Source organism: Clytia hemisphaerica, unplaced genomic scaffold (genome assembly GCF_902728285.1).
Source record: "Clytia hemisphaerica strain Z4C2 unplaced genomic scaffold, Clytia hemisphaerica genome assembly, whole genome shotgun sequence".
NCBI classification, from domain to species: Eukaryota; Metazoa; Cnidaria; class Hydrozoa; order Leptothecata; family Clytiidae; genus Clytia; species Clytia hemisphaerica.
The window spans coordinates 1,265,098-1,291,931 of record NW_027104548.1 but is presented as its reverse complement, the minus strand read 5'-3'; the positions used below and the strand labels follow the sequence as shown (position 1 = coordinate 1,291,931).

The 26,834-nt window shown below is 33.7% G+C and overlaps 2 protein-coding genes across 4 annotated transcripts in view; both read left to right on the top strand.

Annotated features, from left to right (window-relative positions):
* The window catches only part of LOC136822806 (2-iminobutanoate/2-iminopropanoate deaminase-like), a 224,509-nt gene that overhangs the window by 5,627 nt on the left and 192,048 nt on the right, over positions 1-26,834 (top strand). The window lies entirely within an intron of this gene.
* LOC136822805 (eyes absent homolog 3-like) lies at positions 44-26,544 on the top strand. Of its 3 annotated transcripts, none has more exons than XM_067079113.1 (14): positions 44-147; positions 17,105-17,236; positions 17,740-17,789; positions 18,182-19,098; positions 19,458-19,561; positions 20,026-20,202; positions 20,546-20,629; positions 20,820-20,909; positions 21,039-21,097; positions 22,771-22,895; positions 23,523-23,637; positions 24,094-24,215; positions 24,503-24,603; positions 25,256-26,544. In XM_067079113.1, exons 2-14 carry the CDS (start codon positions 17,156-17,158, stop codon positions 25,334-25,336), a joined length of 2,106 nt encoding a protein of 701 aa, XP_066935214.1. In that variant the 5' UTR covers positions 44-147; positions 17,105-17,155; the 3' UTR covers positions 25,337-26,544. The 3 variants fall into 3 exon arrangements, with proteins under 3 accessions (XP_066935214.1, XP_066935212.1, XP_066935213.1); XM_067079111.1 differs by having other exon boundaries at positions 22,735-22,895; positions 25,256-26,542; XM_067079112.1 differs by lacking the exon at positions 44-147 and adding an exon at positions 9,191-9,391 and having other exon boundaries at positions 22,735-22,895; positions 25,256-26,542.

Sequence of the window (26,834 nt, the reverse complement as noted above, 5' to 3'; positions counted from 1 at the left end):
TTTTGAACAATAACATTTTTTCAATTTAGCTTGAACATATAATTCCGAAAATAAGGTCATTATTTTACTGCATGTTGAACTATCCCTTTATCCGACAGGTATTCTTGGACAGAATCGAAAGTTAGCATTGGAGTCAGAAGTGAACAGGTAATTTTGTTATCCTAAATTTCTTTGTTGGATGGCGTTTAAGGGGCTTTCATCTTGGTGTGTATATATGTCCTGACAGATTTTATTGCACTCAATTTATTTATTCCTTCCTTTCACCATTTTGATGTTTCAAGATATATAGTTTTTACTAGTTTTTTTTACCTTAGTTTTACAGTCATAGTAAAGGTTTCTCGTCATTCCCATTGCTAAGATATTATAAACCTAATAATGATACCTACAATAAAAAACCTTCAAACATACCTTATTGGTAGAAAATTCATCGGTTAAAGAATTTGTCAGCAAAAGATTTCGTCGCTTGCCAATAATTTCGTCATGGAGTAGCTGTTTGTAAAAATTAAAAAAATTAAAAAGATTTTTTCACCAATTCGTCACATTTTGCCGACTAATCGTGGCTGGAACCCCCACCCCTGGCCTGAGGGGGGGGGGGCTAAAAGGTCGAGCAGCAATTGGTACCTGATTTTAGCCTGTGGCTAGGGGGGGACTAACCATGTTAAGGGGTCATCTAAATTTTTTCAGATGAACCTGGGGGCTAGATTCTATGTTTGGTGATTTTTTCGGAACTTGTTTTTCTTTCATCATAAACTTCACTATGTCTGTGCGCTGAGCTATTCCTAAAAAATTAAACATGTCATTGGCTTAGGGGTCACCTAAAATATTTGGCAACCAGGGGTTACCTAAATCTTAGAGGTCACCTGAATTCTTAGGGGGCACCTAAAACCTGCTGCCAAGTCATGCGAATATTCTCAACTTCAGTTGAGCTAAAATCTGAGAATGTCTGTGTGTCTGTGTGTATGTCCCAAAACTTTGGGGTAGCCTGGAGACTTCAAAAATTGTTCGATTTGGCTGAAATTTGGCACACTTGTTCCTTGGCTAAATATCTGGGGGTGTTTCTTCCAGTTTTCAAAAATTTAGATTTTTGGGGCCTGGGGACGAACTTTTCGCCAAAACGAGGCTAAAACTTTGGGGCAGCCTGGAGACTTCAAAAATTGTTCGATTTGGCTGAAATTTGGCACACTTGTTCCTTGGCTGAATATCTGGGGTTGATTTTTTCATTTTTCAAAAATTTTGATTTTTGGGGCCTAGGGACGAGTTTTTCGCCAAAACGAGGCTAAAACTTGGGGCAGCCTGGAGACTTAAAAAATTGTCGGATTTGGCTGAAATATGGCACACTTGTTCCTTGAGTGAACATCTGAGGTGATTTTTTCATTTTTCAAAATTTTGATTTTTGGGGCCTGGGGACGAGTTTTTTGCCAAAACGAGGCTAAAACTTTGGAGCAGCCTACATGTCTCAAAAATTGTTCGATTTGGCTGAAATTTTGCACACTTGTTCCTTGGGTGAATATCTGGAAGTCTACAATTGGGCCTATGAATAATTTGAAGTCACTGAAGTTGAGCCCAGTGCGTTGCGCACGTTCGACTATGTAGTATAACGTTTTATTCATTTAGTTTAGTTTAGGTCGGTGGTAAAAAATTTTGTACGGTTTTTCATGCTTTCGTTGAATTTAGTAACCGCCAAAATTTTGTCACTTTTACTTTTTACCACGCAAAAGTGGTTTAGTCTTTTGAATTTTTTTTCTTTTCAAAGAAAAATTACTCCTAAAGTTGTTTTTAAGTTGTTTGTCTTGAGATTTAAGCACACTCCCTTTGCTAGCTCTTAATTCTTTTTTTTGCGTTCGAGGTGTCAATTGGCTGTCATCTTTAATTTCTCATGTTGACTTTGTGTGCTTTCTAACCTTACATAAAAGCCCATTTTGAGTCTAAATCAGTTGGTGGATTTGGTAAAATGGTATTTTTCCACAACCATTTTTTGATTCTATCAATTTCCTTTATCAATCGTTCGGGGAAAATGATGAATAAATCAGTTTTTTCAATTTTATCGTCTCATTTAGTATTTGATAATTCGAAAATATGTAGTCTCTTTTTATTCGTAAATCTCTCAATTCAATTCAAACTATGCAAATGATATCACCGTTAATAAGTTACATAGAGTTATGAAGTTTTGTAGTATTACTTCAATTTCAAATGAAAAGTAGTGTATAAATATCCGATTCCCAGACAATATTACAATATAATATCAGATAAAAATGGGTTAAAATTTCCTCTTCAGTAATCCAACCTCGTTAGATCGGGGATTTGCCAAAAAGCTTTTTATTATGAATGAGTAAGGTATTAGCTTTCTGATACCTAAAGGACTGGATTTCAATAAAGTATTAATTTTCAATGTTTTTTGTATTTTTTGGGTGATAGATGATATTATTACTTTATTTTGAGCGTGTAAATGGATCAAATTAGTGGAATGACGTTTCTACAAGATAGTATGCATTACAAAACAAGATAATTTCATGTAGAAATATAATCCAAGAAAAAATGTTATATCACGAATACAAATTTTTTTTTGGCTCAAGACAAACTTCTTTCTCTTTTCAGCTGCTAAAGGTTTCATCAAATTTTCAGTTTGACCTAGATAAATAAAAGCTTTAACTTTTGATAAAAAATATAATGTATTTCAGAAAATTTGTTTAGCTTGCATTACAATTTCATACATTGAAAGTAACGCATTTACGTAATTTTGATACCAATTTTTTTTAAATACTTTCAACATCATCTATTTTGAGTTTTTTTTACAGCAAATAAGAAAAATTTTCATCATCAATCAATCATTTAGTGAAAAGAAATTCACGATTTTCATCAAGTCAAGTACAAGATCCTCAAATGAACGTTAAATGGATTTTACAGATCCTTCATGTACCTTATCTGGACATTCAAAAGACGTCACGTCACTTGTATGGAGTCAATACAAATATAGAAAGTGGAAATTTCATAATGTCAAGATCTAACACGCATTTTTTAAACAAACATATTTTGAACAAGTTATGAATATGATTTCGAATTTAGAAACCAAAATTAGTACATAAACTTAAAGATAAGAATGGGCGATTGAGTCCTACCTCTTTCCAAAAGGTCGTAAAGGTTATGTTGATATAGCTAAGATGCAAATTGACGTTTTATAAAACAAAAATCCTTTCATGTATAATTCCCTTTTGTGTGTTCTTTCCCATGTTATAGACGATACGTCGGACGAAGCTATTCAGAAAAAAGGTTTCATAAATTGTTCGTAAAATAGTGCATAAAACTATACTATAAATATTCAAATTTTCCGTCAGTTATAAGTTTTCAATCTTGAGAAAAATCATATGCATATTTTTATCTAAATCAGACTAATGTTAATTTCATCCAAGAGGATTTTGAATAGCACTATAATCTAGAACCAAATTTGAACCAATAGAAATCGCTCAAAGTAAAGTTTTTTCCCATCTTTAACATTGATGTAAACTGACAGATCTCCAGACAGATTTCAAACCCCTGTGGAGGGAAGGCAGTGTTCCGACTTTAAGTTGTCTGTCTATATTTTTACAAAGGATTTCGTTAATCTTTTCAAAACATTTTAAAAAGCTGACTTTGTTAAAATATGGTATTTTTATTAAAACGAGGATCTAACTTTTATAACTGCCCTTAAGAATTTTTATTATCCAATGTTTTAAAACCGCGACTATGGGTTTTTAATGATTTTTGAAAAGTGGGTGTTACTTCTTGTACCTTTCTTTTTTAACTTGATCTCAACACCTCTGTTGTGGGATTTCCATGAAGTGAAGTTTGGTCTATTGAAAGACAGGGGTTTAGCCTTGAATTTTTCGATGAAGACCCTTCAGTTTTTATTTCAATATCACAAATTGGGTAATGTTCTTCCCACACCAGTACATGTTTTTTCTTTTATAAGCATAACGTTTATAAGCATATGTAGGCTCAGTTTTTGGTACCCAAACAAAGGCTCTATTGTTTGAGAACAATAGAATGCTAAGCATAATGTGAGCCTGGAATAGGGAAAGGACACTTGCTTATAAAAAAACATGTATCGGATTTAGAGCTTGCCCAAACTTTCTACTTACAAAGATAAATTTTATTTATTTCTTTTACAACAAATACTATTGACCTTCAGTTACAAACATCATTGACGTTATAATGTTGTTTTTGTTGGTTCATTTCTCGGGACGGCCATTTCTTTCCACAACATGAACTTTTCTCTTGTTTTATGCTGACCTTGTCCTTGTCAACACATCATTTGCGATGATAACAGACAGAAATTTTTTGTATAAGCATCTAAACAAGCAAATAAGCGTTGGACTAAATTTGTATTTAAAGATTTTTTTAAATTGAACTCGGGAAATGATAACTTTCCCCTGGATTTTTAGTTTTATGTCGAGTCCTCGCTTCTTGGAAAACCGATTTTTATTTTTTTTCATGCCCAAGGACGGTATACTATCCTCCCCAGGATAAATGGATATTTCACTGGGGGAACTATTCTAAAGGTCAAAAACTGTGACAAATAATTTGTCTAAAAAATGTAGCAATAGAAATAATTTTAACTCTGTCATACGACTTGACTGAATAGACTTTTTAGAAACCTAGATGAAAAAATCTGTTAAATTTTTTAAAAAAGTAACCGAAAAATGAGCTAACTTGTGATCTATTTCGTCTTTTTTGAGTCCATTTTTTTTCCTAATTTACCTCACTCACATAAAAGAGAAAGTGCTTATAAGAAGCATGAAAACCCTGAAAACCACTTTTCCTGAACGTTAATTTTTCACCACCTCAGGGTCTTGTCTCCAATTGAGAGAATATTCCCACTGACAAAACCGCGATTTTCCTCGTGCCTTTAAACATTATTTTGATGATTTTCGATATTTTTTTCTCGTTTTTGGCGTCATAGATGTGAACATTAAAATCTTAACAAATGCTTCAGATTGGGGTTTAAGTAGGGACCACTTGGCCTTGATGGAGAGTCGATCACTTTTGATAATTTGTTGTCATAGCGGAATAAAGAAAAACTAAGATGCTTTCAGTAAAAACTTCCCTTCATTTTTTGCCTGCCTAATAATTTAAAATTTTTGCAGTCCTGTACTGACCCTGTACCACCATACTATGAATGTAAGGTGATTATTCACAACCAAAATGACTAAAAAGATTTTACATTGTAAATGATAAATATTTGAGAAAGTCGACAGGTTTTACTTGTAATAAGTTTGGCCATCTTTATCAAATTAAATTTCAGGACTTAATCGAGTTTATATTAGAAAGCTCTTTTATTTGATACCGAAATGTCTAGCTTGCACTTTTTGAAAAAAGAAATTGAAAATATTTCACACCCGATGTTCGTTTTAGTGGGTACGGATACAAAATTTCCTGCTCATTCCAACGGTAGCGAGCTCTTGGGAAGGCTTAGTTTTTGAGATGTCCTCGTTTGAGTATGGTTACTAGTATGAACCACCTACCTCCTGGACCGTGCGTCTGGAAAGGGATGAGACGAACTTTGAAAATTTTAAATAAGCTCAATTTTGGTTTCTCAGCTTTCAAAACAAGTTTTTCTGAGCAGTTAAACCATAATTACAATTTTTACTTATTTTCTCGTTGTGTTTTCATGGTTTTATCTGCTGTATTTAAAACACATAAAGTTGATGAAAGATTTACTGTAACAATCAATCCCCATCAATCCAACTACATAACTTATTATAAAGAAATTTGATTTTTTTCTTAGTTTTTCTTAGTTGCTTATATTCAATTTCCTCGAAATTAGGCAAAGAAAATCTCAGCGCTATTTTAGCAAAGAAGACTTTACTGTCAAGAATAATTTGTGAAAATCCCTAGGTAGGAAATTAAAATCCTAATCTGAAAAGTTTACTTTTGGGTTTTTCTACAAAATGCCCGTGATTTTGAGACACCGTTCGTCACCATGCGACCCCGTTCTTGGTTAAAAGGCAAGCGTTGTCAAATTTAGCAACAGAACAGCTGCGAAGTTTGACAGCGCTGCAATTCTATGCTTTTCCCCGAACTGGAGTGCGCAATGCCAGTTGACTGGATGGCCTGATATGAGATAAACTATGAAAGTCTATAGTCTAAGAGCTTCTCAAGCTTAATTAAATTACACCCCTTCTCACAGACCTGGTAGGATTTTTTTCCGTCAGTGGGGATAAGAATAGCGGACTGAAACTCGATGGGGATTGATATTCCCATATTTCTTATGGCTCGGGACTTCAATTCTTTAGTTTTCATGTCAGAAAATTCAGTGAGGATATGGGAAAAACAGTAAATATTTTGCAGTGAGGATGTGTTTGATTGATTATTTTCAGTGGGGACGAAAATTGGAGGATAATTTTCCACCGGAGACGATATTTTGGCTAATTTTTCCAATGGGAAGGGTTCTCAGTGGGTCTGTGAGAAGGGGGTGTTAAATTGGTTGGGATACCGATTGTTTGCCGGAATTTTTTTTGTAGGGATTTTCCAAATTCCTGTCAAGTTGAATTTAGAAAGCTTTCTATTTTTCTACTTAGTCAATAAGTGATTTTTAAGAATAGATTTTAAAAAATTTCGCAGCATTAAAGGGACATAAAAGTAGCAAAGTGTACACATTGCGCGAACCACGTGTCATTAAAGAGAACAATTAAAATCAAGTGTCCAAAACAAACTTGTAAAACAATTGTGAATTGAACAATCAAAATTAGCCATATTTGGTTTAATTTTTTATTTTGACATGTGACATTTGTTTTGATTTTGTATCAGCTGCATACAGTTTGTTACAAATTTCGCAATACTGTTATGTCCCTTTAAACAAAAAAGATTTCAAATTTGAAAATATATTTTTTTATTTATAAAGAATATCCCCTAAATTGATTTTTTATTTCCTCGTTAAAGAAATTTTAATGATAAAAGCTACAAATATTGAAAAAATATATATAAAAGAACGACTTTTACGCATGCGTTTAAAATTGAATAGTTTCTCTTCTCATTGACCTTGAATTTTCTCCTCTTTTGTACGAGTTTTCTATCAGATAGATACTGTTAATATTTTTGACAACTATTTGTGCTTTTTCGCGTTTTCTTCAATCAAAAGAGACAACAACATCTAAACTCTAATCAAAAGAATCTACATAGCAGACGATGGTTATTCGTATTTGCAAGTCAAAAAAATGGTAGACTAGCCCTTTCTTCTTTTGTAAGCAAATTCAGCATAAGCACATCTACCGATCGGGAAAATTGGCGCCGTTGCCCCCAACAGCTGGAACACCGTCAGAAAAGGGTTTCAGAATTTTTCCTATTCCCAAAGAGATGTCGATTAGTTACTCTGATGGCTAATAAATGGGGAGGGGGAGTGGGGTGAAAATGTTTTCAAATTTTAATGAACGGGAATGACTGTTTGATTGCCGGGGGTTGGAAGTCATGCTTTTGAATACCGAATAATATATTGAACAAAAAGTACAATTCATTTTTCAAAATACCCAGAAAAAGAACATTCAACCCGAAACGGTGGCAAATTTTCAAAAATTGTATACTTCTTAAAATATCCAATGTTTATCATCCTACCACTTTCAGTTGTCAATTTAGAATCGTACTCGATTGTAAGCCTCAATTAATTTGATGCAATGAATATCGAATCTATCCCGTTGGCTAAAAATGGTCCAATTTTAGATGATATATGTTTGTTTTTTTGGTCAGGCTCGTGTATGATGCCTAAGTTCTTAAAGCATCCAGGCATAGCTTATGCTTATTATATGCTTATGATTCAATCTGAGCCAAGTTTTAGTGAAATTTCAGAAATTTTGTAAAAATTTGTTCAGATTTTGGGAGCAGTGGAATGTAGCTAGCTGAGGAAAGTCTTTTTTTTACTTGACCTTCACCAAACCTTAAACAGATAAAAAATGAGAACTTGAAAAATATTCAAGGCTGACAAATATGCTTATGTTATGCTTTAGGAATTCTGCAAATGTGTAGGCATTGTGTGGGTAAAGTAAGGGGTTTAATTAGGATAATTTGTACTGCTGATTTTTTATGCTAACATACATGATTTGCAATTGTGATTGGTTTTTCGGAGTTTTAAGCCTAAAAATGTTCTTAACATGTAATTATTTTTGCCATTTTTTGAGTATTTTGTCCATTTTCCTATGAAATTTGGTGTTCTAGAGTCCGCAAAGCCTTAAAATGTTCTTAACTTGTTTTTAAACATTTTGGCCATCGAAGCCTTATGTTCTTATATAGTTTATTCTTATAAAAACTTGTAAAGTGGGCTTAACCGTACAAAACTTTCTTTAAAATGTGCATGCAAAATTTAAAAAAAAAACTGAAAAAGTCTGAAAATGTAAAAGATTTCAAATTTGTAATTTAAACCGATGTTAAGACTCGTGAAAACTTGTTAAAATTTTAATTCCTGTCAGTACATACAAGATACTCGTTACCCACGTCTCAAATTTCAAAGATTTGATGAAAAATTATATTCATATAACTTTTAGTTCAACAAAAAAAATTTCACAAAAGCTTATGGACAAAAACTTTATGAAAAAATGAAACTGTAGCCCCCATATTATATTATGAAATGGAAAATAAAGTTGGGAAACCTTGATTATATAGGGTCTCATATCTTGGGAAAATTTATGGAAATAAAGGTCCTAAAACGATGGCGAGATTTTTAGACGTTTTGGGTTTTCAAAAAAATTCTCAAAGCTTTCAAACATTCTCTTTGCGCAGGCGCGTTTGTTTTCTTTGGTAAATAGACTTTGTGCCACGTTGCTGTGCCAAAAAGCAACTGTTTAAATTTAAAGCGAAAATTAAAGATAATCGACCTAAATTTGTACTTAAACCCTTTCACACATTCAATGTTGTAAAGAAAAGGGAGAAATGACTTTTTCATACATTACATATAGCGGTTTTTACATATTTTGAGTATCAAATTCTTCCTAGATTTTAATTTTTTTTCAAATTTGTGATAAAATAGGGAAATAAAATGGTGCGCTTACCATCCTTGTAAACAAACCAAGCTATGTTTTTTTTAATCCTGATTGGTTTCTGATTGGTCAATAAACAATAACATATTCTATTTCCCTCTTTTTTATTATGACGTAAACACAAAAACAATAAAAATGGTAGCCTGGAGCTGAAAAAAAGTAAGACGACCGCATTAGTATACTTTCAGGACCGCACTTTCGAACATAAAACTCTACACCTTTGACACAAAAAACCATCAGAACAAAACAAAAACCAAATTTTATGTGTTTTATATTTCCTAACACAGATTAAAATTCATAAAGATGAATAGAGAAATTTAGTAAGATATTGGTGGCGGGATAATATTATAAAGAAGAGATGAGTGTATGAAACACAAAGAGTTAAAAAATAGGTAAGTCGAGATACTTAAGTTTCCAGTTTCACAATTTTTTTTATAATATGCATATAAATATATATTTCATTCCTTCGATCGTCTTAAATTTTATACTTAGCGATTAGATCTCTTGCATACTATATTTCACTGAGATTTTATTTCTTGGTTTTTATATCATATCTGATAGTCGTTCATGGTTCTTCAGAGAACTTTGTCTGTTATTTTTAAATGACCGTTGAAAATCTACTGTTTCTTGGGCGCCGCGAAAATAAATCTCACGCAAGGAGTTCGTGTTGTACAAAAAAAATGAATTTGAAAGATTGAGTTACACATCACGCTATCTGCGAGTTCGAATATAAATGACTCGAAATGGTTTTGAGAAAATGTTAGAAGACGTTCCATAAGCTGACGTGTTATTTAAACATATGTTCAAAGAAGATTTTACTCGAGAAAATCAACGCCGAGCTCTCGATGGTGGAAATTGGTTAGAAATACAACCTAAACAATTCTTGGATTCTTGAAGAAAAAAAAATCACGATATACAAACGAACGGTGATACGGTGTTGTCTCGCGTGGAACTGGCATGGATTGGATACGAATTCGAACGTAATAACATTATAACATGTTGGTGTATCGAAATGATGCTGACTTAAACAATATTCTAATTGATCCGCTGAGCGAAGAAGAATGTTTCTGATGAAGAAAATTCCGAAAAAAATTTGCGCTCCAATAATGAGACAGACAAGACAAAAACTTTCATTATTTTCCACAGGGGCTCATAAAATGTTGGATTCCTCAACGGCGGGATGTAAAGCGTTACAGTCCAAACAGTCAGATTAAAATTGAATGAATTGAATGAATTGTGGGAAATGCAATGGTCCCAGACGATCTTTCATTAATTTTCAACTTACTTTACATTGATACGAACTTTTTATAAGAAATGTGTTTTCTTATACAAAAAGCGTGTATTTAGATCTTCGAAATTTTGGAGGATATTTTGTAAATTCAAGACGAAAAAAAAGTTGAGTTTCTAGTGATACAGGGTGTCTCATAAAAATGCCCGAAAACAATAAATTCAATAAATATGAAACCTTGGAGATTTTTATGGTACACTCTGTAAATTCGACGTATACTTGTATTCGGTGATTCACCGAAACCAGACGATGGCTAAGTTTGATGATGACTGACTGAACACTCAAATAATGTTACTGATATTCATGACGAAAGCTTTTATGCGGATAACAACTGTAAAAGACCGGAATTTCATGACTCATTTACGATTTGAAGCATTCATGTTGCGATGGGCCGAATAAAAATAACTCTTCTCTAATAATAAGAATGATTTTTGAAATTTTTTATGTCTTTCTAAGTTACCCGGTCGATATCTTTTTGTCAGTGGACTAAAAATGAGATGTGATGGAGGAGATGAGATGAAGCATGAAATATCTCATTAAATATATTTTCATACTATATTGTTTACGGCTAAAACAACCCATTGAGCACGGCCAAAAGATTTTAAATAGGGACGAGAGCTCAGAGAGTTTGCCTATGTAGATAGTGTAAAATGGCTCTATACCTACAATTTTTATTTTTATGAATTTTTTTAATCATCTTTTATATTTTAAATTCTTTGAAGATAAACTAAAGTCTTTCGGGATCTTTGGTAAGAAAGTCGTTCGATGAGTATTTCTTTGTGCGACATTTTTTTCAAAAGATTTATGAATCGTCATGAAATTTAGTTCTAAAGGGGGTTATCTTTAAAACCCTTCCCGGCTTTAAGCCTCTCTGTGTCACCTTTTCACTTATTGTCTGCATTTAATTTTTCATTTCATTCTTTCTCCTGAAGTTTTTTCAAATCGGTAAACTTTAATCAGTTAAAGCGAAAAATTTTTATTATGACAGTAATGCGAATTAAAACTTATTAAAGCTGAATGAACCATATGCCTCTCTGAACAGGAACAATTGCTAACATCACATTCAACGAAAGTACAATTTTTCAGAAAAACTGAAAGAAAATTATTACATTTAAGCTTCAAAAATATGTTGTGAAAAATTCTTTATTTTTTTATGAAAAGCTTTCATAATTTCTTTTCAAAATTTCAATTTGTAAAAAGCATATCTTTTTAGCACCCCCTGATAAAAGCGACCTTCGTTTTTAGAATTCAGCTCACATTTATAGATAAGGAAAGATGGGACTCTAGATATGGGAGTTATGAGTTCGAATGTAGTATAACCCTTAAAGCGACTTTAAGGCAATTTCGACACTTACTTGACTAAATTTTCTCTGTACCTTTGAGGGTTAGATTTCAAGGCCGAGTTTTGGGCCACACATACCGAGGGGTAAATCAGTTGAAAAAAGGTGTACGATACTTTTTGACTTTTTGAATTTTCATTTGACTTTTTGACTTTTTTTGGACTTTTATTTGACTTTTTGACTTTTTTTTGACTTTTTTTTGACTTTTTTCAAACTTTCATTTTGACTTTTTCCGACAAAAACGCCCACCGCCTTCGGGCGCCAACATTTTCCGCCCAAATCTGTCCAAAAACGCCAAACCGCCCATAAATTTTGCTCCACCCATCCGCCCATTCAAGAAATATTTTGACTTTTTCAAGACTTTTTTTTTACTTTTATTTGACTTTTTGACTTTTTTCTAAGAATTTTTGACTTTTTCTTTGACTTTTTGACTTTATTTTTGACGTTTTGACTTTTTCTTTGACTTTTTGACTTTTTGTAGAGGTGTACGATAATTTTTCGAGTTATTTACCCCTCGACTCATACGGTCGTTTTTTAATCATGTAGATGCACCCCTTGTTTTGTTGCTTTTCCTAGGTCTTTTTAATTACAGTGTTGGTATTATGAAATTAAATACAGTTTAAAATTTAGTGGTCTTTCTAAGCATGGTCGAACCAATATTTTAACGGTAACAACAGAATTTATAAATTTTTGTGATTATTTCATCTCTTTTTTTTTTTTGCCAAGTGTTGGTTTTATCTGTGTTATGTTTGAATCACTTTTGTCAAACAAAAGGTTGTGTTGAGAGATTTGTCAAAATGATTAAACAATATTGTTGACTTTGTGATGATTTGTTTTTTTATTTTTCTCAAGTTCTTTCTGTTGTTGATTTTCTGGTGAATATAAAATACAAACATAAAAAATTCGCGTATTTATTTTGCTTACCACCTAAATTACTTACCACAACAACAGCAGGCTGCATCATTTGAAAATTCTAGGCGTGTGGTCAATCGCACTCCTAAAACCTTAATTTTAGTAATTTAGACGTGTGATTAGGAGTGCTATGCTCAACTTTGAGTTGTAAAACTAATTTTATGGCTTGCAATAAATCGCACTCCTAAGACATTTCAGGTGTGTGTGGAGGTGTGCGCGTACTATCGCACGCCTCAAATGATACAGCCTGAACAGCCTACTAGTATGCATTTCATTCACCTCGCGTTTTTCAAATTCAGTATACTAAGAAACTAAGTATTCTTGATATGAGTAAGTCAAGATTACGTCATTTTCCATATCGGAAACACCCGGAAAAAACGGAAAATGACCCCTGTGTTACTATTTTTAGTACCGTACTTACCTATAACAATCCAATAGTTCCCTAACCTACCTTGTTGCTTACTGATAGCGCTAGATAGTATTCTCTGGCGTCTATCAGTAACGTAAATAAAGCCTGGAATACACGGGGATGAGGTTGATAGTAAGTTCCATTAACAATCCAAAAGCGCCAAAATCGCAAAAAAGTGGCTTTTTACCGAATATCCGAATATTTGTGATTTTAGCGCTTTTGAATTGTAAGGGAGCTATTCTTGATATGCGTAATACATTTTTCTAGCGGAAACACCCTAAAAAAGCCTGGATTTGACCTCTCTCTGTTACTAAAAATAGAAACACAGAGGTCAAAAACCGGCTTTTTTGGATGCTTCCGTTAAAAAATATGACGTCATCTTGACTTACGCATATCAAGAATTGGATTGTGTTATAGGTGAAGTACGGTAACGCTCATATGAGTCAAATTCCGGTGTTTTCGGGTGTTTCCAATGATGGGAAAATGACGTAATCTTGACTTACGTATTATCATAGCTTATATACGGACCGTATATAAGCTATGGTATTATCAAGAATCTTTGAGTAATTAAATTTAGGTATCGAAAAAATAAGAATTTGATTTGTTTTGTAAATCTTGATCAAGTTCTCTTTTTTGACACCGTAACGTCACGTTACACCCTGCTATAAGTCTATAATTTGTGCACCTCTGTGGTTCTATCATCCTTCACTGACGGAAATTAGGCTGTGCATCAAAACATATCAGAGGGGATGCGTGCAGCTTAAGCGGAAATTGGCCCCTCCTTTTTTTACCTCGTGCTCCAAATTACGGGGGTTGGGCTTCACCCCAGTTTTTTTCTAGTTCCATGCCTCTTTTCAAAAAACACGCGCGAGATAAACAAAGTTTGTTTACATTAGAAAAATCTGTAAGAAAAGTTTATTTATAAACTCGCTTTTTCAAAACGTCTTTGCAATATTTGTAAGGGAGCATGTTAAATAAGCGAGACCAAAAACACACATTTGGAATATCAATCAGATCAGAAAGAAAACCACAGAAATCTTTGAAGCACTTGAAACGATCAGTGTGCAAATTTCTCTATCTGCTCCAATTACTGTTACTTTTATAGTAATTCAATGAATTGGATTATGGTGATTGTAAGGCTCTGATATCTGATCCTAATTAAACTGTGGTTTGTATATCTGACATAGCTGCAAAGCTCGAACTTTTTTGGATAAAAAAACACGTGTAGTCTAGTTTTTTTAAGATCAACCATGACTATTAACGAAGCTTCGACTGTTTTCTCATATTTTCCTTAGCTTGTTTAAGCTTTGACTCATATAATTGGACATTATAAACTTTGTTTATGATATACCTGTGGATATACTCCTTTTTTTCTCTATTCCTCCTCTGCGAGTGATCCAGCTTGGAAATAGTGCATAGCACATAGTACGCTGTACGCCGAATATATTTGGCGTGGAGGCAGTAATTACTTTTGGTGTATTGGCGTAAGGAGTGGGTATCTTTGCCCCCTGAACCCCGCACCAGGAGGGCTCAACCCGTTAGGATTAACCACCTAAATAGGAACCAATTTTTCGATTTTACAAATACTCTTTTCTAGGCATATTTTTTATAAGGTTAGAATATTTTAGAGATTTTTATTTTACACTAAAACTAAAAAAAGTCGCATGTATCAATTATTATCTATATTTTCATTTAGGTATTTTCTAACTGTGTTCCAAATTTCAGAAAGATTCATCAATGCAGTATTGAATTGTTGCATTTTAAAGTTTCCAGGCAGATTCCACTGCTTATTAATGGTCTATTTACACATCAAATCCCATTTTTTAGTAAAGAGACCCTTAAACAGTCTAAACTTAAACTCCTATCAGGATTAGAAACTAGGCTAGTCTTACCTCTTTTATCTTTTCCTTTACAACAATACAATGCTGACAAGTTGACACAACACATGTGTACGTATGTACATTGACAAGTAATCCCTGAGAGAAGTTTATATCGAAATCTGCAACAAAAAAGAAAGCGGTTTCTTCTACTGATTGCTTCGCAGCGCTCCTTCGCAGCTGTTTATCAAATTTCCACCAATGAGGTTGCCGCATTTCAAACGGCCCTTCTTTTTGGCACCTGTGGCCTCTCAGTGCCTTGCACGATGGGCGACTGTAAAATCCCACCCTTCATATATTTGTTTCAATCCGTGATCCGTGGCTGAAGTTTTTTCTCATCTTCAATTTACTGAAGAAAGCGGGAATTTGACGCGAGAGTTAGATTGTCAACAAAGTGCCATAAAAAATCATTGAATAAAAGAAGAACTTAAAATCTTAAATATTTTCATTTTGAAGAATAAGTGCAAAAAAGTGAAACATAGAAAAGTTTCATTTTTCATTGCTTTAATCGAAATGGGGGATTTGGAAAAATTTTCTATGTTTAGTTTTTTGCACAAACCCCTGTAACTATGGGTGAGCACCCCATTGCTAAGATGTTGGCTTGAAATCGAAAATGAAACCACTCAAAATGAAAGTAGAATCGGCCCGTACTGGAAATCCTGTAATCTTGATATACGAGTTTTTAAGTCTATACTGTTAAAATGTTCCTATTTAAGATATTTTTCACAAAAGCTAAGATTTTCCACCCTTCCACCCACCAAAGGGCTGATTTTTGGAAAAAGAAACCACTTTGTATTATTACATCTATTAGTCATAACTTGAACATGCGACTTTGTTTTGGAATGAAAAATTTGGAGAAGAAAGAAAATGTTCCTAGCTTAGAATAAAAAATATGCCTAGATAAGTACTTATATCTTAGATAGGAGATTTTAGAAATCAAGAAATTTGTTCCTATTTAGGCGGTTAATCCTGACTGTCAACCCTGGACCCATTGAGGGGGGTTTGCAGCCACCCCCAAACCCCCAACAAGTGGACCTTTTTTTGGCGTGCGTAGACCTCAGTTCAAACAAATAACAATTTGGCGTGGGCTTTGCATCGTTTCCACACTGTTTCACAATGCATAGAGAATTTAATCACTTAGCAGCAGCAAAAAGCTGTGTCACCAAAGTGTTCATATGGCAGGTGGTGTTTCAGATAAGAAAAATATTTCACAATTCAGAAAGTTTCAGGGAATTCAATGAGTCTACATAACAGACACAGCTCCAGCGTCCAGGCTCTTGGAATTCACCCATTAATAGGATTAAACATAATAGAAGTTTTTGAAAAAATAAGCTTTTGGGCCATTCCAGAATTTGGCCGTGACAGGGGAACGGACGACACAGAATTTTCCAGGGCAAAAGTTTTCACCAAAGTTCAAAATTTCCAAGGCAAAAGAAGAAAATGTAAAAATTTCCAAAATACTGTAATTGTAAATTGAATCAAAAACAGCGAAAAAGAGTGGAATTTCCAACGCCTTTATTCGCGAAAGTACATGAATTTTTATCAGAATTCCCAACCACCACTGGAAAAAGTTGTTTCTGAGGCTAGAAAAAATTAAAAAATGTATGTTGTCCTCGTAACGGAAATTTTCTTGAATGGCCCTTTATTCAATAGAGATTTAAAATAAAAATAATTTTTTTTTAAGAGCTGATTGGCTTAGTTTTAGGAACTCTCAATTGTTTCATCAAAACCTCAGTGAGCATGCAATGTATTCAGTGAAGTTCAATTTCAGAACAAAAGAAGTGCACATATCCTGCTGAAGAGTAGAAGTTTTACTCTCAAAACGAAGGAAGATATGATATAGCCTTTAGGAATTAAAGGTTGTTTTGGAGAATGCAACAGCCTATTGAATGACAAATTACTTTCCCTCAGCCAATAAAAACGTGCTAAATTATCTTGTCTCTAGGTAACTGTTGTGGAGTAATTAGTTATTCAATAGGCTGTTGCGTACTCCAAAACAACTATATTGTTTGGTATATACCTTAAAGGGAACAATTTTTTTGGATAAAACTAGCTAACTTTGACAAGGAGTAGAAATTATGAAAATAATTAAATTTGGCTATCAATACCATCAGGGCTAGACAATCTCAATCGAACTGAACTGATGATTGAACCAGTTGAACTGAATTGAATACAATTGACTACCGCAATTTTCAGAAAAAATTGATATTCGATTGTTTCCCTGGGTCTTTTTTATTTTAAAGGGTATTTTTAACAACAGCTTAAATTTTTCTTATCAGGTCAAACACATTTTAATGATCTACAAATCAAAGAGAGAATTTTGAGAAAAAATGACCATGACTGAAGTTATCAGTGAAAGATCTTCTTCAGTTCCTGGTGAAAGTGAAGATGATGAACTACTTACACCAAGGGTAGGGCGAACAAATTTACTTGTATGGTATATTTAGTTTAATTTATCCATTTATACAATATCTAGAAATTAGGTTTGGAAATTGACATATCATTTGAAGTTTTGCAACAATAAATTCTAATCAAATGTTATTGATTGTCCATAAGTATAAGATTTTCACTAGGATGTCAATCAGACTTGAAAAAAGTTTTACTGATGTGACTCTTTTTATTAATTATTTGTCACAAAAGTTTAAAAATTAATATTTTGTAACATCATAATTTCAATATTGTAATACCTTTTTCACTGAAATTTGTCAACGATTCTAATCTTAAGTAGATGATGTGGTATTTGAGGTTTATTCACACCCCTAACAAAACGAATCATAGGAATACTGACAGCCTAGATCTTCAAAAGTCTTTGACCCCTATTTAAATCCTGGTGGCCTCATTCTCGTCATACATTTTAATAGCTTCTTTGTAATAAATCTGTTTTAAATATGCTTTTTGTTGTTCATGTTTTTAGGAAAAGAAACCGAAGATAGAAAAAGATTTAGACGATGTATTCCTTGAAAAGTAAGTATACAGTCAACTCTCAAATTTAATTCCAATCTCTATTATTCGAATCGTTCTCTAATTCCCAAAAATATTTTGGATCCTTGGAGATCGAATTAGAGAGAGTCAAGTATGTTTATATCTTAGTGAAGTTGAGTGAATATCCAATATTTGCAAACTCAAAAGATATCTGTCAAACTATGTTTACGTGCACAAGTCATCTGAATTGTGAACACTCCTTGGAACTAGTCTGTACACACTAGCAGGTGTAGGCTAGAGTTATCAAACATGTTAGCATCGATGTAAACCGCAAAGTCGCTCTTGTGCTTCAAAAGTAGAAAGAATACTCCCTGAAAAATTCTGTCATATTTTGGGACCAAGCTATTTTTTATATTCTACATCTTTTCTTTTAGTAAAAAACCTACACCTGAAGATCTCTCGCCTCAAAGGGCCCAATATGGTTATCAAGGATCAACTGCTAGGCAAACACCAGAAAGAACATATTCAACAAATAGTTCAAATGGATCAGAAATTGCTAAACAGGAAATACCAAGTAGTAACCTACCAAATATATTCAATGTTAGCTGTTCAGCTAGTACAATGCCATCAATTGTGAATACACCCACAACAGGACAATCTTCATATCCTTCTACCATGGATACTTTAATTGATTATAATAGTTTAACAAAACAATACCACAGTGCTAGTAATTTATTACAGAATATTACAAAAACACCTTATTTTGATAGTAGTACCGGCAAATATACAGAAAACAATGTTGCAAATAATACCAGTAATAGCCCACCAGCTGGAGGAAAATATTTTGATAATAAATATAATTTTACGGGAAGTCAATCTGAATTTAATGGACGTAGTAGTGTGACTTCTTCAAATTATTCTTTCGGACCATCGAACATGCTGCAATCTGGATTTCCACCACCGCAAAGTATTATCTCCAAATCTCTCACACAATTTGCTGGATCCGGATATTTACCACCAACAACAAGCTATCCATCTCTTGGATCAAACCCTGCATCATTCAATGCACCTTACTTCAACCAAAAATTTGCTTCTACCGATAATAACAATTACTTATACCCTAATTTATTTAGTTCAAGCACTAAGTTACCAGCATATTCAACCTCTCAAGGATCAACACAAATTTTCCCTCCTCCTTTCGGAAACAATGGACTTTTCCCTTCAAGTGGTATGAATTCACCTTTACTACCTGGAAGTAATAATGTTCCTGAAAGCCCTACAAATGGTTCATCTTATAATCAAAACCCTATTGTTGGGAATAATTCTGCAGGCTCACAAGCACCCACTACAGGTTTGTCTCTCCACAGATAAAGAAATTTTGAAATGAATTTCCATGGACATAAATCACATGACCCTTGTGTGTTTCCTATCTACACTTCATTTTAAAGATACCCTCTAAAGGTACTTTAAGCTTATTGAACATTTGGTATTTGATTGTTATCCGACTGATGTTTGCATTTGGAAAAATTGTCTAAAAAGTACCTTAACTGCCAAAATTGAATACCACAAGATCCAACCTACCTAATGATTTTCACCTCAAAAGTTAGTTAAAGTTAATGTAATTTCCACATCCAAGCATGTTCAAAGGCTACTTTTAGACAAGCTTTCACAATCTGTAAACTTCATTTCATGGTTTCTTTTTTTTCATAGCTTCACCATTTTCACCAACAATACCTTTGATGGGTAATTCAACTCATAACAATCAATTAAACTCAAGTTCATCCTCCAATTTTGAAACCAGAATGAATTTCCCAGTAAGAACAGTTTTACAATGTTAAGTTTCATGTTCTCGAAGTTGTGCTTTTATTTTTCAAGATAACTTAATAACGTGTAAAATCAGCAAATCGATAAGACAGAAAATGTAATTTCCGTTATCTCTCTACGTGTCTTCATCAGCTTCAAATAAAAAATTGTGGTGAAAATTTTGTAAACCTCGTTTGAAGAATAAACAAATAAATATATAAAATACCGATGAGTTTTTTGTGATGTTAAAAAGCAGAGTTTAGCAAGAAATAAGGCAATTTTAATGCAGTTCTTGTGGTAGGCAATCCAAGACAATCCAAACTTAAAGTCTGATGGAATACCAGGAAGCGAGAACAGACCCCTTTCTGTGGCCCTTGTAGCTTATTGAATTTTACTTCACAATTTTAACAGATGTATTTTAAAGGTAATGTAAATCAGTCTTTATATTTTTCGAATCATTCTTTTTTTCTTTTAGAGCGATTCGAGTTACAATTCCTACTTGGAAATGGAACACGGAACACCTATCAATTACAACAGTCCAACGGAAAAATATTCTACACGATCAAATCGAAAATCAAAACTACAAAATGGCGTAAAGAAAGCATCCAAGTCAAAGAAATCTTTACAATCAGATCCTGAACACTCTTATGATGTAAGCAGAAAACCTTTTTGTTTCTTTACTTTAACCTTAGCAAAAGTGATGCCTTAGAATCTAGGATGAAGGATTGAATCTAGCACTTTCTTTGTTTTCGAGTTTTACATTTTTCAAACTAAGGTAGTGAGTATTACTTCCGATCCATCGTTTGTATCAAAATCTGTACGTGTCGCGTGTCTTATGTAGTAAATAAGTTGTTTGAAGATTCAACTCTAGCCTTCGTCTATTCGTTTCAACCAACCTGAAATTATTATAAAGCTTTCTTAATACTTATATACATACTAAAACTAACTATCCAACACATTTTGTAATTTTGCATTGTCGTCTCTTGTCATTTCAGCGAGTCTTCATTTGGGACTTGGACGAAACTATCCTCGTTTTTCATTCTTTGATCACTGGTGAATTTGCATCCAAATTCGGAAAGGTTTGTTCATATATGATCATGATTAGGGGTCGATATTCTTTGCGGAAAAGTTCACACTCATGTCTAGAATTCAAGTCTAAAGAGTTTTCAAGCATTGTTTTTCCCCTTTGTTATATTTTATGGATAGTCTTTGCTACGATAGTTTTTTGAACAGGTACGCATTGCGAAACATTTTGCTTTTTCTTTACAGGACCCGTCTACAGCATCAACAATCGGTTTTCGACTGGAAGAAATGATTTATCATATTGCTTCTTCGCATTTATTCTTCAGTGACCTTGAGGTATAGAAAAATAATTGTATCAGATCTTGAATGGGTATTGTGGTGTTTTTTTTCATTTATGACATTGTATATGTTCAGAATTTGAAAGCATCATACTGATAGATGGTTCATTTTTGTTGATATTTTAAGGAGTGTGACCAAGTTCACGTCGATGATATCTCCACTGATGACACTGGTCAAGACTTGAAGTGAGTAAAATATTCTCAATCATTAGAATTTATTTACAGATTTAGAATTTTTTTTATTTTTTATTATTTTTTCTATGTAAGTGTAAGGAAGCAGAACTAATGCATGGCTCGCACCCCCCTGCCTGAGCGGGGGGAGCTACACCCGGGGGGGTACTAGGGCAAGATGGGTTACAGGGATGCTCCGCTGGTCAGGGTACCTTTTTTAACCTCCACGAGTCCCAGGTAGGGTCGCAAAAACACCAAAACAGAAAAATCAGTTCCTCGTAGGGTGCCTTTTTTTGGAAAATTTGGGGAAAAAGTAGAAAATTTGAGAAAATTTTGGAATTTCAGTCCCATTCAGGGTCACTTTTTCGCAAATTTCGAGTCCCACGGAGGGTCCATTTTTCGAACCTCAGCGGAGCACCCCCGTCGGTCGACAAGGGTAGTACCCCCCCCCCCCGGGAGCTACACCTAAAATTTGCCATATAAGAGGGGGGAGCTCTATCTTGGGGGGGCTGCATTAGTTTGTGTAACTCTGGGGCTAAATATTTTTCTTTACTGTGATTTTTAATTTCTCTAAACCTTTATGTTTTCATGCAAAGTGTGATCTGAACCTTAAAATGCAAAAATGAAGACATTCTATTGCATTCTCTAAAAGTCCACACACATGTAAATAGAGCTTTGTGAATACCATAAAATTTTTCCCCTATACTGGGACCTAAAATTTTATCAGGCTGGGGGGACCTTGTTCTCAGGGGGGACCTAAATTTGGCGGGGGGACCTAGAACCCCAGTCGGAGCCATGAAACAAGGTGATATTATGATTTGATATTATGATTGTTATATGTTATAGGATAATATATATTATATGTTACATGGATAATGTTTGTATAATATATATCATAGTAGGTCTACGATCTTGCCCTGACAGTAGAGATCATTGTTTGAACATGTGACTAGTCTAGATCTCTAATGACCCCCAGAGCACTTCTCCTTTGAGTTCCTTGCTGGGAGATTGGGCCGATTGAGTTCTCCTCCTTGTGCCATGAGGTTTTGAGAGTCCATTCTCTCCAGCAAGGACAGTTGAAGCCTGACCATCGACAAGACAACAATGAATCTTCATGTTCATTTAACTAGTATATTGGCATGATAATCCAGATCAGCTAAGATAAAGTTTGGGATTATTTGGACAGTATGTCTTCATTGTCAAAAATATATATCTAGTCTTTTTACAACATCATGTCTTCACCTATCATTCGATCTCATCCAGCCCACACTAGCGTTTTCTGCTTTTTCACATTGGTAGCAGAGGGTTGTTGTACAATGTTCAAACAATGATCTCTACTGTCAGGGCAAGATGGTAGACCTACTATGATATATATTATACAAACATTATCCATGTAACATATAATATATACTATCCTATAACATATAACAATCATAATATCGAATCATAATATCACCTTGTTAGTTCTGCTTCCTTACATAAGTAAGAAAAGTGCAACCTAAGAAAAGTCTATTACTGTACCTTCATACCCGATAAGGGCTTCAAGAAAATATAACGGTGTTATCTTTCGCTCAATGGTGAATATCTTTTAAAAAGCAACCTTTTTTCAAACCACTTTTCTTTGCTATTTTTTTAATGTTATTATTTTGTAGTGATTACAATTTTGAAAGTGATGGTTTCTGTAATAGCTCGTCTTCAAGCGTTCTTCAATTCCCGGTTGCTGGGCGACGCGGTGTGGACTGGAACCGAAAGTTAGCTTTCCGTTATCGACGCATCAAGGAAATGTATAACGCATATCGAAATAATATTGACGGTAAATATTCTTAATAAATATTGTTCTATAAGGCATGTATTTATTTACATATTTATTTACATTATTTTATCATAAGGCATAGATAAGGCATGTCAATTTTAATTTCAAACTGACGTTCTCGAGCTATGTGTAGATCATTTTCATTGGTAGATGTCACTAGTTTATGTTTTATATGTATGTTATCCATGAAACTCTTTAACTTTAACAACACGGAGTTCATTCGCATAAGAAATAAAACCGAGTTTATGTATCGGAGGATATCGAGGGCGACGGTAAGTGAAATCGATACAAAACAAAGTCGATAGTTGATGTACGGCTCTATATCGCCTTTGCTCACCTAAACAGACGACGGTATTTTGGTGTTTTTACTGTCGTCGAGCAAAGTGGACGGTGATTTCGGAGACATGTCAACTTTGCTTTATACCGTCCCCCTCGATTTATCTCGAATATAAATAAACTCAAAAAACTCGCTAAAACTATACCACGGACAGTCTGAGATCTTTGTAATATTATGTTTGGGTCAAGGTCCACGAGAATGATGTTACTAAATCATAAAATTTAAGTTTCAAAAAATATCTCAATAGTTTCATATTTCCACCTGATATTGATCGTTTATTTCACCTGCAGATTTACTTGGACCTGGCAAACGTGAACAATGGTTACCCTTAAGAATGGAAATGGAAAACCTGTCTGATTCCTGGCATACTTTGGCTTCAAAATGTATTTACACAATCAAGAAAAGGTTTGATGATTTTTTTTCTTCTTTTCAACCTTTAATTTACCAAGCAAGTTTTCCGAATTGATAGGTTTGTCAAAATTTGCTTTGATAAAACTTTAGTATTCACTTCATTCAATATCGGAATGAATCTCGCTCTTTTTCTTATGAAATAATTTTCTTCTTATTACTTTCACCTTTTCTCCCTCGGCCGTGGCATGAAGGTAGAGCATCCAGCTACGATGCGCAAGGTTGGGGGTTCAATTCCCAGCGGGGTCATACAAAACATTCATACATACCAAAATGGTACCTGATGTCTCTCTGCTTGATGCGCAGCTACGAAAGAGACGGATCAAGTGTAGGTGGAGAAATCTAGGGGAAAAGGTAGCGCCCTCCCCTACTTTCAGGTAGACAGCTAGAAAAAGGGAGTCTTCGCCCTCGACTACGGTTGCAAACTTACTTACTTTTCGTCTTGTTATTTAGAGCAAGTTGTCTAAACGTTTTGGTCACTTCAAGCCATCTGATACCAACATTAGCCAAATGTATGCTGTTTGGTTTGACCGATTACTTTCCTGCTGAGAACATTTATTCTGCCAACAAAGACGGTGAGTGAAGCTTAAAACCTTCGCAATCTCTCTAATTTATTACTATTATTATAAAGAATTGTTGAATCCAAATGTAAACTTTTTGGTCGTACTAATAATTAGAGGTCAAAATATCTCAATTCGTACTAAATGGCTAAAGATCAGCACATTGGAAAAAAATTATTTCAAATAAAGATTATCGTTCCACTAACACAAAGGTAGCTTTACGTAAATCCTTTTCTCTATTTGCTTGACAGGCCTAAACATGAGCCCGTATACTACGTATTACATCCGATTCTTTTTCACAGGTAAAGAAGCATGTTTCCAAAGGGTACAAAGTCGTTTTGGTAGAAAGTGCACGTACGTTGTGGTCGGTAACGGTCGAGCGGAAGAAATACCCAGCAAACAGGTAAGCTAATCACTACCAAGGTGACTTTTATTCCTTTATACCTTGAGGGAACTAATTTTCGTGGTAACTAATCTTCATGGAACTTATTTTTACGGTGCGAAGGTCTGTCATTGTGGCGTATTTTGTGAAACTAATTTTTGCAGTTGACACCCACTTTTCGTCGAAATATCTTCATAGAGAAGTTTTCTCCTTCCTAGGAGTTTTCGCGAATTTATAGTAAAAATTGCATTTCGCGAAACTAATTTTCTTGGTAGACACCCAAAAACGCGAAAATTAGTTCCCGTGAAAATTAGTTCCGCGAAAATTAGCTAGCGTTAAAATTGTCAAAAAATGTCCCAATTCGTTATGATTCAGCTTGACTTGTTTCTTCCTCATCACCTGCACTGATCTCTAACTACTTGACAGGAGGTGAATTCAGTTTTAGGAGCCATCTATAGTACGCCACGTTGTTTTCATTGCTGGTGAAAAACATTGGATTCGAATGTTTTGAGATTGAGACTTTGACGACCTGACGGTAAAACAGAAAACGACACGTTGGACTAATTAGCTCCCATGCTGATCAGCCTTTTACGTGAAATCAGTTTCAACCTTTCTAGGGTGTAAAGGATATTTATCCGAGCAATCACCTGTCACTATTTTTCTCACTTCATAGCTTGGGATACCATTTTGGAGGGTGACAAATCATGGTGATTTAGTCAACCTACATCACGCATTAGAGCTTGGACATTTGTGAAAAAATTAATCCTGATTGGTCCTTGAAAAGTAATTGATCGATATTAAAGGCACCTTTTTGTTGATGAATTCTTCCATGAAGCTCCATTGATATCTTTTGTTGAAACAATTAAAATATTGTCATTATTGATTAGAAATCAATGATATTTATTGGCCAATGATACGTTTGCTTTTGGACACAAAAATTGGGTCAACGTTCCTCAAATAATGAATAATTTTTACGGGAAATATTTTTGATTACTAATTTTTAGAAATATATAATTATGATACAGTATTGAACAAAAATCATTAAAGGTTTTATAACTAGGTTTTCACTAGTTTTAAGTCTTCCTGATTCGAAACTTTCTTTCTTCAAAATTATACAAGTGTGTATTTGGTACTCTTGAGGTCAGTTTAACAATGAGGCCTTCGACATACTTTGTTGCACGCGGTGCGTAGAATTGCCAAAGCCAAAAGAAAATTTTAGAAAGTTTTTATGACATGGAATGTAATAGATTTTATGGTTTTAAAGATGTTATATAAACAAGAGGGGATTGTAAATAAAATATGCTTAATATAAAGAATATATCTTAAAATAAGATGGAGAAGATTTAAGTAGTTTAGATTATATATTAGAGAGTTTATATCAAAATGTGTTTATGCCTGTGTCCAGAATATGTCCGCAGTTTTAATATCTTGGGAATTAGCTTGTAAATAAGGTGTAGAGGAGTATTTTTCGAAGAGTTATACTGCTTCAAAATCACATTTAGGCATTTTGGTTTGATCATATCTTTAACAGTCTCGAAATGAATTCATATATTTTAAGAGCTTTAATTTTTGTTGTTGTAAATCTAAAATAATCGAACACTTTAATTCTCAAAGATCACATTTATATATCTACATGTTTCGAACACTTAAAGGTTTTATTTTTACATAAGTATTCCCGTTTCATATCAGATATATGTTTCATATCAGAACAGTGTCTGCCTATTGTTATATTGTGCTGATACAAGCAAAAAAATATTTTTCTTTTCCTCTATCTGACCAATCTTAGTCGATTAAAATCGATATAAAATAAAATCGATGATATTTTTATCAGATAATCATTATATTGTTTTAGTAGCATTTTTGTATAGAAATTTTATGTTTTATTTTTGTTTTTATTTTTTTATAAATTTTTCTTTTAAAAAACGATGATTTAGTACATATTTTTTTTCGAAAATCAAAAAGAAACATATTATGGATTGAAAAGAAAATGAATGAATATTTCTTAATGTGAATAGACCGAGAGATTTATTCAGCGAACTATCAAAGAACTATTTATTAGTAATTCACATTAAGCCTCACCGAAAATACTTTTCTATACATTTTTTTAGATTCGTTACTCCAAACAACAACAAATTGGGAATTGATAACTTTTATAATGTCCTGAATGAGGGATAATAAATAATTGAAAATACAATACATCAATCAAAACGTTTTTTTCCTCAATAGATCAATAAGATTTCTCAACGTCAGGA